The 11,139-nt window shown below is 57.2% G+C and overlaps 1 protein-coding gene across 1 annotated transcript; it reads left to right on the forward strand.

The window, feature by feature from the left end:
• The first annotated feature begins 2,022 nt into the window (after window positions 1-2,022).
• LOC310659668 (gamma-secretase subunit Aph-1b-like) lies at window positions 2,023-8,915 on the forward strand. The gene is made up of 7 exons (XM_083403279.1): window positions 2,023-2,260; window positions 2,633-2,803; window positions 4,506-4,579; window positions 4,920-5,042; window positions 5,126-5,253; window positions 8,083-8,206; window positions 8,373-8,915. Exons 1-7 carry the CDS (start codon window positions 2,148-2,150, stop codon window positions 8,408-8,410), a joined length of 771 nt encoding a protein of 256 aa, XP_083259405.1. The 5' UTR covers window positions 2,023-2,147; the 3' UTR covers window positions 8,411-8,915.
• Window positions 8,916-11,139: the final 2,224 nt, after the last annotated feature.

An 11,139-nucleotide genomic window follows, 5' to 3' on the forward strand; every position in this document is an offset into this window, starting at 1 on the left:
GGGATGGACCCTGGACTCTTCTGCACACCAAGCCAGGTGCTCCACAAACAGCTGCAGCCCAGCAATGGGGCCTGAGGGGAGGCAGGCTGGCTGGCTGGCCAGGCAGGGAGGAGGAGGAGGAGCTGGCTGGGCAAGCCGCCAGCCAGAGGAGATCCCTGTTGGGGGGCCAAGAGCCCTACAGGACTGGACACAGTCACTGGGGGGGAAATGGAACCAGCACCTACCTTCCATGTTTTGAAGAGGAGGTAGATGCAGACCTGGCCCTCAGCGTGTGGGTGGGACACAGACACTTCTTAGCCCACCTGATTGTAGGAAGGATGGAGGCTTCCAGGTCTGGCTGCAATGCCTGCTGGGTGCCGGAGACCCTGGGGCAACCATCCTGCGCCCCTTGGGGTGGGGTTCCTCATGTGCCGGATGAGGCTGCCTTGCCCTTCTGCAGAGTTCTGACCCCCATGCTCTGTCTCGTGGCCCCAGGTGTGGGGGTGGCAGGGATTCATGTCTGCCCTGGGGAGTTGCGCTCTGAATAATGGCCTAGCAGAGCCCGCCAGGTGCTTTGGATAGGAGGGGAGAACTAATGTAAGCTCGAGATCATTCAGCTTCCCAACCTGAGGATGTGAAAGTTGTCAATCAAAAAGGGACGCACGAGGATCCAGGAAGTTGGAGGCGAGAAGAGCGGGGGAAAGGTTTTATGTTGACGCCCAATGAGGTGTCACCCCAAAAGGCATTGTGAGGATTCCTCAGGTGGCTGAATAAGCAGTAAAAGGGCAACTGCAGCTCAGTGAAAATAAGTGTACAGTGATGCACATTGCTGCAAAAAAAATACACCTTAAATTTCATAGCATTGTAGAGTTGGAAGGGACCTCAAGTGTCATCTAGCCCAACCCCTTGCAATGCAGAATAAAACAGCTAAAGAATTCCTCAGAGAGTCCATTTCATTGTGTCAACAGCTCTTGCTCTCAGAAGGTTCCTCCTGGTGTACTGCCAGTCTATAGCCGGTTGAGTCCTGCCCTGCGGAGCAGGAAAACCAGCTTGCTTCATCTTCCTTTTGACAACCTTTAGAGATTTGAAGATGTCTCTCATATCTCCTCTCAGTCTCCTCTTTTCCAAGCTAAACATACCCAGCTCCTTCAACTGTTCCTCATAAGGCTTGGTTTCTAGACGTTCCAGTTTGTCAACATCCTCCTTAAATTGTGGTGACCAGATTGGACACAGTATTCCAGGTGTGGCCTGACCAAGGCAGAAGAGAGTGGGACTATGACTTCCCTTGATCTGGACACTAGACTTCTGTTGATGCAGCCTAGAATAGCATTTGCTTTTTCTGCTGCTGCATCACACTGTTGACTCATGTTAAGCTTGTGGATCTTTTTCACATGTCCTACTGGTAAGCCCAATGTTCCTCATCTTATATGTGTGCATCTGGTTCTTCCTGCTTAAGTGCAGAACCTTACATTTGTCCCTATTGAAATTCATTTTGTTAGCTTGTGCCAAATACTGTGTACCCTTGAGCTTCGCTCCATCCACCCCCCCCCAGCAAGTCAAGATCCGCTCCGTCCCCCGTGTTCCTAGATGGTGCCCCCAGTTTGCAAAGGGGTCGTGCGCTCTCCCCACGGCAAGAGTTCGACAGCTGCAACTCCCAGCCCCCCAGGCCGAGGGCCCTTCGCCCTCCCCGCCCCGCAGCTGGTGGGCATTGCCGTTCCCCTGGGGTCTGCCGCCGCGTGGCTCCCCGGCCGCCCCCCCTTCGACTCCAGTCGCCCCGCCCCGCCCGGCCTGCGGGTCCCGGAGCGAAGCCGCGCGCTCGCAACGGACGGGGCGCCCGCCAGCCGCGCCCGGGAACGGCACTGGGGGGTCCCCCTCGTCCCGGATCGGAAGGCGCCCGGGAGCCCCCGAGCTGCCTCCGCGACGCCGCCGCGCCCCCCGGGCCCGAGGAGGAGGAGCCGCCGCCGCCGCCGCCGCCGCCCTGCCTCCGCGTCCGCCCTCGGCGCCGGCCGGGATGTGATGTCAGGAGGGCGGAAGCGGCGGGGCGGAGGCCCGGCTGGGAGCGGAGGGAGCGGAAGAAGCGCGTCTTCCTGGGCGCCGGGACCGGCTGGGCTGGCATCGCGGCGGCGGCGACGCCCCGTCGGGGCTCGGGGCGCGGCCTGAGTGCGGCCATGACTCTGGCCGTCTTCTTCGGCTGCGCCTTCATCGCCTTCGGGCCGGCGCTGGCGCTCTTCCTGCTGACGGTGGTGGCCGAGCCGCTGCGCATCATCATCCTCATCGCAGGGTCAGTGCCGGGGGGGGGGAGGGAGAGGGGGAGGCGGACCGGGAAGACCCCCCCCCCGCAGACCGCGCCCCCTCCGGGGGGAGCTGCCGGCACCGGCGGAGGAAGAGGGGTGCCCTGGGTGCGGCCCGGCCCGGTCTTATCCCGGGGGAGGGGTGGCATCGGCGCGACGCCCCCGGGACCCTCTCCCTGGCCCCGCCCCCGGTGCCCAGTAGGTGCGCCGCTCAGGGTGCTGGAGCAGCTAGCTGCGCCTCTGGCTGCCGGACCCCCAAGTGGCGGGGGGCGATGCCTGGGCCCTGGGGCTCCTGGGCCGGGCTGGGGGGTGCCAGGCTGGGGGGCGCCGGTGACCTTGGCCCTCCTCTCCTCCGGCTGCAGGGCCTTCTTCTGGCTGGCCTCGCTGCTCTTCTCCTCGCTGGTCTGGTTCATCGCGGCCAAGGCCAGCGACCCGTCCAACGAGGCGCTCCAGAGGGGCCTCCTCATCTTTGGGGTCATCTTCTCGGTGCTGCTGCAGGAGGCCTTCCGCTTCCTCTACTACAAGCTGCTCAGGTAGGGGCGCTGGGGGGCACACGGGGGGGGGGCTACAGCCTTGGGCCAGGAAAGGTCCCTTTAAAGCCAAGTCCTGCGCTGCCAAGGGGACCTTCCCTCTCAGCAACCCAGTGACAATCCCGGGGGGGTGGGAGAAGGAGTGGTGGAAGCTGCAGGTGGCAAGCGAGGCCCCCCGGGAGTCACCGCCCAAGCAGCTTGATGCCAGTCCTGGGCAAAATAATGCTGCCCATGACCCCTTACGCCGGGTGATACCACAGATTGTCCAGGTGCCCATTTTTGACCCCCCAAAAGAAGGCCTGGCAGCACTGGGAGAAGCCTCTGCCTGAATGCCTGGACTGCTGTGGCTGCTGCCGGTCAGAGCAGGCAGGGCTGGGTGGATGGAGGGAGGGATGTGGGGGCACCAGGCAGCTCCCCCTCTTCCTGTCTGTGGTGGGTTGAGCAGCCACAGACAAGGGGGGCTGGTTAGGGGGGTCATCCTGGGGGGGGCAGGGCTCTCCCCTGCCTCTTCATAATTCCTGGGACCTGCAGCAATGTTATAGAGGTCAGTAATCTGAAGGAAACAAAGCTGCATAAAGCAATGTAGCGCCATGAGAAAATGCAGCTTAAACTGGTATATGAAGAGGCTTATCAGAGCAGATTCTTGGTCTGATTGAATATTGGGCCTCCCTGTAACCTCCCTGAGCCTCTCTGCTTGTGCATCTGAACTTCTTCCCTTCCCTGGGCATTTTGGACTGATGCTCAGGGATTCCCACCTAGGCCTGAGGGTCACGATCCCACAGCCTCCAGCTGGGCAAAAGCATGGGAAGCCAAACAGGGAGGCAGCAAGCAGAGGAAGCTAGACCGTTCTTTGCACTCCTCTTACACTGAGGAGGAGCTGCAGTGGAAGTCTGCACCTTGGACCCTTCCTGCTTCTTCGGCCGTCTTCACTCGATCTCTTTTGGGCTCCAACGCATCTCAAAGTGCAGAAGGCCTGCCTTTTCCCCGTAATCTTACCCTCCAAGGTTGCACATTGCCGTCAGCGCAATGATCCTTCCTGTTGCCAGCACTAACTTGTTGCACCCGACCCCCATGAGGACTGTGGGGTGGAGGAGACTCCAGGGCAAAGTGAGATCCCTGGGGCAGAGCGGTGTGGGTTGCCCCAGTGTCCACCACAGGGGCTTGGCAGAGGAGATACTGGTCTGCCTGTAGCAAGGGGGTCTTTCCTGGGCCTTTGGTCCCATTGAGGCCAATGTGCCTGGCTGGACTGGGAGTGCTGGGCCAAAGGCCGCCCGTCCTGTCTGCAGGACGCCCCCCCCCCCGCCACCTCTGGAGCTCAGAGATTCCCCTCGAAGGCTAATCCTGATGAGCGCCACCCGTGAGGAGCCCCATCGGGAGAGATGGTGGGCTGCCCCATGACTGTGAAGGCCAGCAGGGGGGCTTGCCTTGCATGGACTCCAACCATCAGCTTGGCTGGGGGTTTCTTCTGTGCAGATGTTATTCTCCTGAAATAAAGTTGAAAATGGAGGCAGAGAGGAAGGGTGCCCCTCACTTTGCACCAAGACTGCAGGCTCTAGTTGTGATTCCTGCCTTGCTGAGGGGGGTCCCTTGGGGGTCCCTTCCAACTCCTCAGTTCTCGGGTTCTAAGACAGGCCAAAGTGCTTAAGGTGAGATATGCTGAAGATTTCCAGTACAAAACTCAGGATTCGTTCTCTCCCCTGACCAGGAAGGCGATTGAGGGGCTCTTGGCCCTGAGTGAAGATGGCTGCTCTCCCATCTCCATCCAGCAGATGGCGTATGGTGCGTTTCTGGAGGGCAGGGAAGAGAAATGGGCAAAGAGGGTCTTCGTTCTCCGCCCAGGCTCCTTGGGGATTGGGAGGGAGGGAGAAAGGAGGCCCGAAAGTGGGGTGGGGGGTGGGGTCCCACTTTATTCAGAGGGGTCCGACTTCTATATCCATGGGAGGGGCTGCTTGAGCGCCCCCCCCCCGGTCCAGACAATCTGGGGCTGAGCTATCTCCCTTCTGGGAGGGAAAAGAGCAGTCCCGGAAGGGGTGGAGAACATGGGGGAGGCTCTGGGTCTGAGGGCGGGGTGGGAGGGTCCCACGGTCTGACTCTGCGCACAACGGCTTCTTCCCCGCAGTGGCCGGCCTGGGCTTTGGGCTCATGAGTGGGGCCTTCTCCATGATCAACCTTCTGGCGGACGCTCTGGGGCCAGGCACGGTGGGCATCCACGGGGACTCCCAGCTCTACTTCCTGACGTCAGGTAAGGGTCTCCAGAGGCTCCCCCCCCCCCGACCCCTCTGGCCGGCCTCCTCCCTGCCTAACGGATGCTCTCTCCCGCCACAGCCTTCATGACGCTGGTGCTGGTCCTTCTGCACACCTTCTGGGGGATCATCTTCTTCCACGGTTGTGAGACCAAGCAGTGGTGGGAAGTGGGGGCTGTGGTGCTCACCCACCTGATCGTCTCTGGCCTGGTGAGTAGCTGGAGGGCAGAGAGGGGCTCACTTCTCATGCTGCTGCTTGCCAAAAACAGGGTTCATTTATTTATTTATTTGCTATAAAGGTGTAGCATAAAACAAACAGTATATTGCATAATAAACAAATCAGGTGCAACATTTATTCTTTTATTATAAAGGAAGGATAAAAGAATAAATGGAATATAAAATAATGGCATCAATGAAGTCAAGCTACCAAAAACAAGTCCTGGGCGATAAAGGGCAGAGAAGGGAGCAGCTGCCATGGGGGGGGGGCAGGGGCTTGGGGTGGAGTGGTGCAACCTTGACCCTGCGCCTGCTCTGTGCTGAGCTCCCTGCCACCCACCCCCTTCCGCTGCCGGTGACTGGCAGTGATGTGGGGCTGGGAAGGGGAGAGGGAAAGCACTGCCACCCCCTCCGGCCACCCCACGGGCTGCTATGGGGTGTCTCTTCCACACTCTCCATTCCAGCTCCCTTAAGAAGCAGGAAAATGCATTAATCTAAATCATAAAGGAATAAGTGAAATAATACTGACTTGGGTCTTCCAAATTCCCAACTGTTCTTCACTTGCTACTATTTAGTATTTTAATAGTTTTTTTTTTGGTTTTGTTTTAAAATGAATCTCCAGAGAAATTGCGTTGAATTTGCTGTTATTTAGCTACATTTAATTGCCAGCAGAAAACAGTCTGTATCTGCCTCTCAGATAGAAAATTCAGCACTGCAAAGTCATGTCCCAGGTAAAAAGAAGAGGAGTCCCCAAAGTGTTGGCAGTCTTTATGCAAAAGTTAGAAGAACTTCTGGTATAAAATTAGTATTACCACAGAAGCAAGTTTTACAGGGGAGGGAGACGTGTGATGGAGAAGTCTAATTGGAGCTTTGAATGGAATCTGTGAAGCTGCTCCATGGAGGGAATCCGTCCATGTCCACAGAAATGGAAATGCTTCGGGGGGAAATGGGAATGGCATGAGAGGATGGGGAAGACCATGCTAGTCTCTTCATGGTCAGAGGAAGCAGCCCAGCAAGGTCCAAGGAACAGACAGTCAGAGAATGGGAAAGCCAGCTGAGGAGAAGCAGCTCTCCAAGAGCTCCCTGAGGAATAGATCCTTGAAAGTCCCTGAAAACAAGACAGACAGAGCCAAATGCTTCTCATGCGGGAGCCAGTTGAAAATCCCCTGGGAGGGAGTTGCGTCAAGGGGGCACCACCACCGAGAAGGCCCTGCTTCTTGCCCCTGGGCTGCTGCCTCAAGTCAGGCCAGCCCTGCAGGAGCCCCACAGAAGGAGCTCTTGTCCCAAGCGCTGGGCTCCCAAGTCGCTCCAGTCTGTGGGTGCAACCAGCCGGGCCCAGTTGCCCACTGGCAGCCAGTGCATGCTTAGGGATCGGGGTGGATGGTGAGACACCTCCCCCCCCCCATGATGCTCCTCCAGGATCTGGGCTGCCGCAGGCGCAACTTCCTTCCCACGCTGAGTCAGAGGTGCCCCTTGCCACACCCCGGCCTCTGCGATGGTGCATTCATGGAGAAACTGGTTCAGGAAGCAGCAGCCAGCTCCCAGGTGCACTGGGTGGGGAGGGGGAGAGAGAAAGGGCTGGCCCCAGACTTGGGGACCCCCTCCCATTCTGCTCTTCCCCCCTTCCCTGCCTCTCCTGTCCCATCTTCCCAAGACCCAGCATAGGCGTTCCTGGGCACCTTCTGCCCTCACCTGTGCCGAGAGAGCTCTGAAGCGGCTTCCTGAACCCACCACTTTGGTCATGGGGAGCTCAGGTGCCGTATTGGGGGGGGGGGCGTGTTGACACACCCTCTTTGACCTGGGCCAGCACACCTGAAACAAGGTGAATGGAGTGTCTGGGTCACCATGAAAGGGGGTCGTGATGGTCCTCTGAGGGGCCTCACCCCCCCCCCAAACACCCTGCTGGCAGCCAAAGGGTGAGGCAGGTCTGAGATACTTCTTCCATTCAGTTGTCAGACCAGCAGAAATCTGAACAGGCCAATTGTTAGATGAGGGGTAGGAGCAAGTTCTTAAGGACATTCTACAAATCCTAAAAAGACAAGAAAAGCAGCAGCACATTTGAGAACTATCCTGCAAAGGAGAGAATGGAAAAGTTTCATTCAGAATGAAACTCAATTCCTGCCCTTCTTCACCTTACATTTAGCATATAGTGATTCAAAATCCTAGCTTAGAATCAGAGTTGTTGCTGAAAGGCGACCCCAAAGGTCATCTAGCCCAGCCCCCTGCGGTGCAGGAACCACAGCTAAAGAATCCCTCACAGATGACCACCCAATCTCTGCTGAAAACCTTCCAAGGCAGGAGATTCCCCCACCGCCCAAGGGAGCCTTTTGACTACAGTCATAGCTCATGCTGTTTGCTTCATGATACATTTTTTCAGGTTGCATCCCGTAGCGACCCGGAAGTACCGGCAAGGGTTACTTCCAGGTTTCGCCGCTCACGCATGCGCAGACGCAGCGAATTGCAACCCGCGCGTGCGCAGACGCGCTGCTGTGGGTTGCGTTCTATTCATGTTGCGAATGGGCCTCCGGAACGGATCCCGTTCGCAACCAGAGATACCACTGTACATCTGTTGATGCAGCCTAGAAGAGCATTAATCTTTTTTTGCTGCTGCATCACACGGTGGACTCAAGTTAAGACCCCTGGATCCTTTTCACATGCTTTGCTGGCAAGCCAGGTGTCCCTCATCTTATATTTGTGCACTTGGTTCTTCCCTGACATTTGTCCCTATGGAAATGCCTTTGGTTAGTTAGTTCTTCCTCCAGAAGCATTCGCTTCCCCTCCCTGTGTGTCTACTGCAATGTGATGTTGTCTCCCTTCCTGCAGACGTTCTGGAACCCGATCTACCTGGGGAGCCTCCTCCCTGCCTACCTGCTCATGGCAGGTGCTGCCGTCTGGGCCTTCCTCGTCTCTGGCGGCTCCAAAGAGAACCTGCGCCACTTCCTCCTGTGTAAGTAAGGCCAGAGGTTGCCTGAGGGGCAGCAACACCCATCACCCTGGCTCCAAGCAGCAACCCACCCAGAAGCCTTTGGGTCTCCCTGGAGTTGGGCCCTCCATCTCCTGGGGCTTGAGGTCTCAGGCTCGTTGCCTCTGACCCCCTCTGTCTGTTTCCACAGGCCTGCGGAGTGGGACAGCGCCACCACCCGGATCCTGAGGCCCCGCTGGGCTCCCCCGCCCTGTCCTTTGGAGCCATTTGCTGAGGCAAGGAGGACGCAGCTGCTGTGCCTTTGGGAGTGCTTCTGGGCCCGAGGAGGGGGCCGCTGGACTTGCCCCCAGAAGCCCCTCTTGGGGCGAGTTGCCGTAGAAGGTGTGGGCACAAGGGGCGCTGCAGCAGAGCTCCTGGACCCTGTGAATCTGCAGCAAAAGCCCCCTCCCTCCAGAGAGGGGTTCCTGGCTATGGCCAGCTGGCGTTGTTTAAATAGGGGTGGGCTTTGGGGGTGCTGGGGCGAATGACAGGTGCCGGCATAGGGTGTTGGGGGGGTGAGCATCTGTCTCTGTGGGGTGGGGGTGCAGAGGGAGAGCCAGCTGTGTGGTCTGCTTAGAGGAGAGAGGGGATCGGGGTGGGGGTTACTGGGGAAGGGAGTGCCCCACATGGCCTCTTTCTTTCATGGGGGGGGCACATCTCTGCACATTTGTACTAATAAAAAGGCTGGATGAGGCCCACAGTGTGTGCGCACCTGTCTGTGGGCAGCGGTGGGGTTGATGGTGCTACACTGAGGGAGGGGGGCTTCAGAGAGGGGGCTGCAGCCTCTGAGAAATAGGACTGGGTTGGCTGCTGGTTGCTTCAGGGGCCCCTCCTGTTTGGATTATGTTTCTGGGGGTGGCTGCTCTGGAGGATGTGGATTCCCCTTCCTTGGAGGTTTTTAAGCACAGCTTGGATGGCTACCTGCCATGGATGCTTTAGTTGAAGTTCCTTCATTGCAGAGGGTTGGGCTAGATGCTTCTCAGGGCCCCTTTCAACTCTACAGTTCTATTAAATGAATAAATACTTTCGGGTAATTGGACCTCAGTTAATCCAGGGTTTTCAACGCTAGTACTAATTGGGCCCCAAAATGCCTCCTGTTTCGCTGTATACTCTGGGACAATTTTTCAATGTGAAGAGCACCCAAATATAGAAAGAAACACAAGTCTCTTTGATAAACTACACAGGTAAGGCCACATGAGCTGCCTCCTCCAACCGTCCCCAAGCCTTTCCTTCATGGAAAAAGTTAATATAGCTCCAAATAACTGCCATGAAGATGCATCCTGAGAGCATTAAGCCTGAGCTCTTTCACTGCCTCTCCCTTTGCTGGGACCTGGAGCTTATCCTGCTTCTGACATCATGGTTTGAGTTTTATACCACCCTTCACTGATGCCCTAAGGATACACCTGCATTCAACCTCAGCCATATCCACAGAAACCCCCGTGGCCAGTCAACCTCTGCAACTAGCTCCCCATCAGCCTGACACTCCAACAATGTTGGCCATTAAAGAAAACAGAAATAAATAGAAGAAAAGAGGGGCACTGCTGGTGACGGGGTCTTCACCTGGTCCATCTCTGTCCTGCTGATTGTTACCCATTCTTGCTTCAACTTGGGAATCGGGAACATGGTGCCTTCACATCAAGCCAGTGTGAAGAGAGCCATCCTGGTGGTGCCAGGCTGAGTCCAGTGCCAGGAGGGCCCTTGCCAGCTGGTGTGAAGGGAGTCTGATCCTGCTTGGCTGACTCCTTGTTTCTCCTTCCCATGTCAAGTGGTGAGAAGGACAAAACAGTAACCTAAGTAGAGACTGGCTGCTGGATCAGGCCAAGGGCCAGAGTGTTCTGTATCCTGTTCTCACAGTGCCCAACCAGATGCCCATTATGGGAAACCTGCAAGAACAGGCAGAAAGCACCCTTTTGCGGGCAAAGCCGAAAAGTCCTGCTTGCAGCTGCCTTTCAGCCACCACACCAGGAACCTCAGCCAAGGGATCTTGACAGGTGGCAAGGACATCTCACCTGCCAATCAGGTGACAGCATGAGGTCATGTGATTCAGTCGGCCAGCTTCCCCCACCTGCCAGCTTTAGCAAAGGCTGGTCTTGACAAGAATCTGGTCTGTGGAGCCCAAAATGTCCCTGCTTTACAGAAATGGCCTGTTGGGCCCCTCCCCCCTTCCTGCGGCTCAGCCTCAGGGCCATGCCAGCCGGCAGCTGCCCCTAGGCTACAGGGACGGCTCTTGTCACAGGCCCTGCCTCCCCCCTGCTAAAAAGGTGCCCACCACCCACTGCCATTGGGCCTGGCACTGCAGCCGAGTCCAGAAGCCACTGGGTCTTTGAGCTCCACACTTCCTCCACAGACGGTGGTTCTCCAGGGCTCAGGCCGGGACTCTTTCCCAACTCTGTCTCGAAATGCTGGGGATTCACCTGGAGAACTACTACCAGGAAAGCAGGTGCTCTACCACTGAGCTACAGCCCTTCCCATCTCCCACCCCAGCTGGTTTATTGGCCATGGCAATTCAGTCACCAAACTTGTCTATGTGCTCTTGGGCTTCTGGTTTCTCTTGAACAACTGACATGGCAGCGCCAGTCTGGCAAAGTGGTCTTGATCCATTCACCCATTGCATCCTGACACTTCTCTCTCCTGTATAGTCCTAGAATTGAGGAGTTGGAAGGACCCAAAGAGTCATCTAGTCCAACCCTCTGCAACCCGCAGTTTCTAGGGAGACCTCCTTTCTTGTATGTGCACAGCATGGTTGAGGTGTGCTGTGCTGCCCAAGGCCCTTTTGCCCATCCCTGCCTTGTGCCGTGGGGCATCGTCTTCACGCCTGGATCCAGGGCCACACTTCATTTCCCAGCCGAAGGACACCCCACAGCCAAGTGGGCATCAGAAGCAGCAGAGCGTGAGCCTCTGGGGGCAGAAGCAGGCCG

Source organism: Podarcis tiliguerta, assembly GCF_965153285.1.
Source record: "Podarcis tiliguerta genome assembly, chromosome: 11".
NCBI lineage: Eukaryota > Metazoa > Chordata > Lepidosauria > Squamata > Lacertidae > Podarcis > Podarcis tiliguerta.

What these genes read in the sequence shown, in the direction of transcription:
- LOC310659668 (XM_083403279.1), top strand. Translation starts at nt 2,148, where the DNA reads ATGACTCTGGCCGTCTTCTTCGGCTGCGCCTTCATCGCCTTCGGGCCG. An exon ending in CATCCAGCAGATGGCGTATG is followed by an intron (nt 4,580 to 4,919) that starts GTGCGTTTCTGG and finishes TCTTCCCCGCAG; the next exon opens with TGGCCGGCCTGGGCTTTGGG. An exon ending in GCTCTACTTCCTGACGTCAG is followed by an intron (nt 5,043 to 5,125) that starts GTAAGGGTCTCC and finishes CTCCCGCCACAG; the next exon opens with CCTTCATGACGCTGGTGCTG.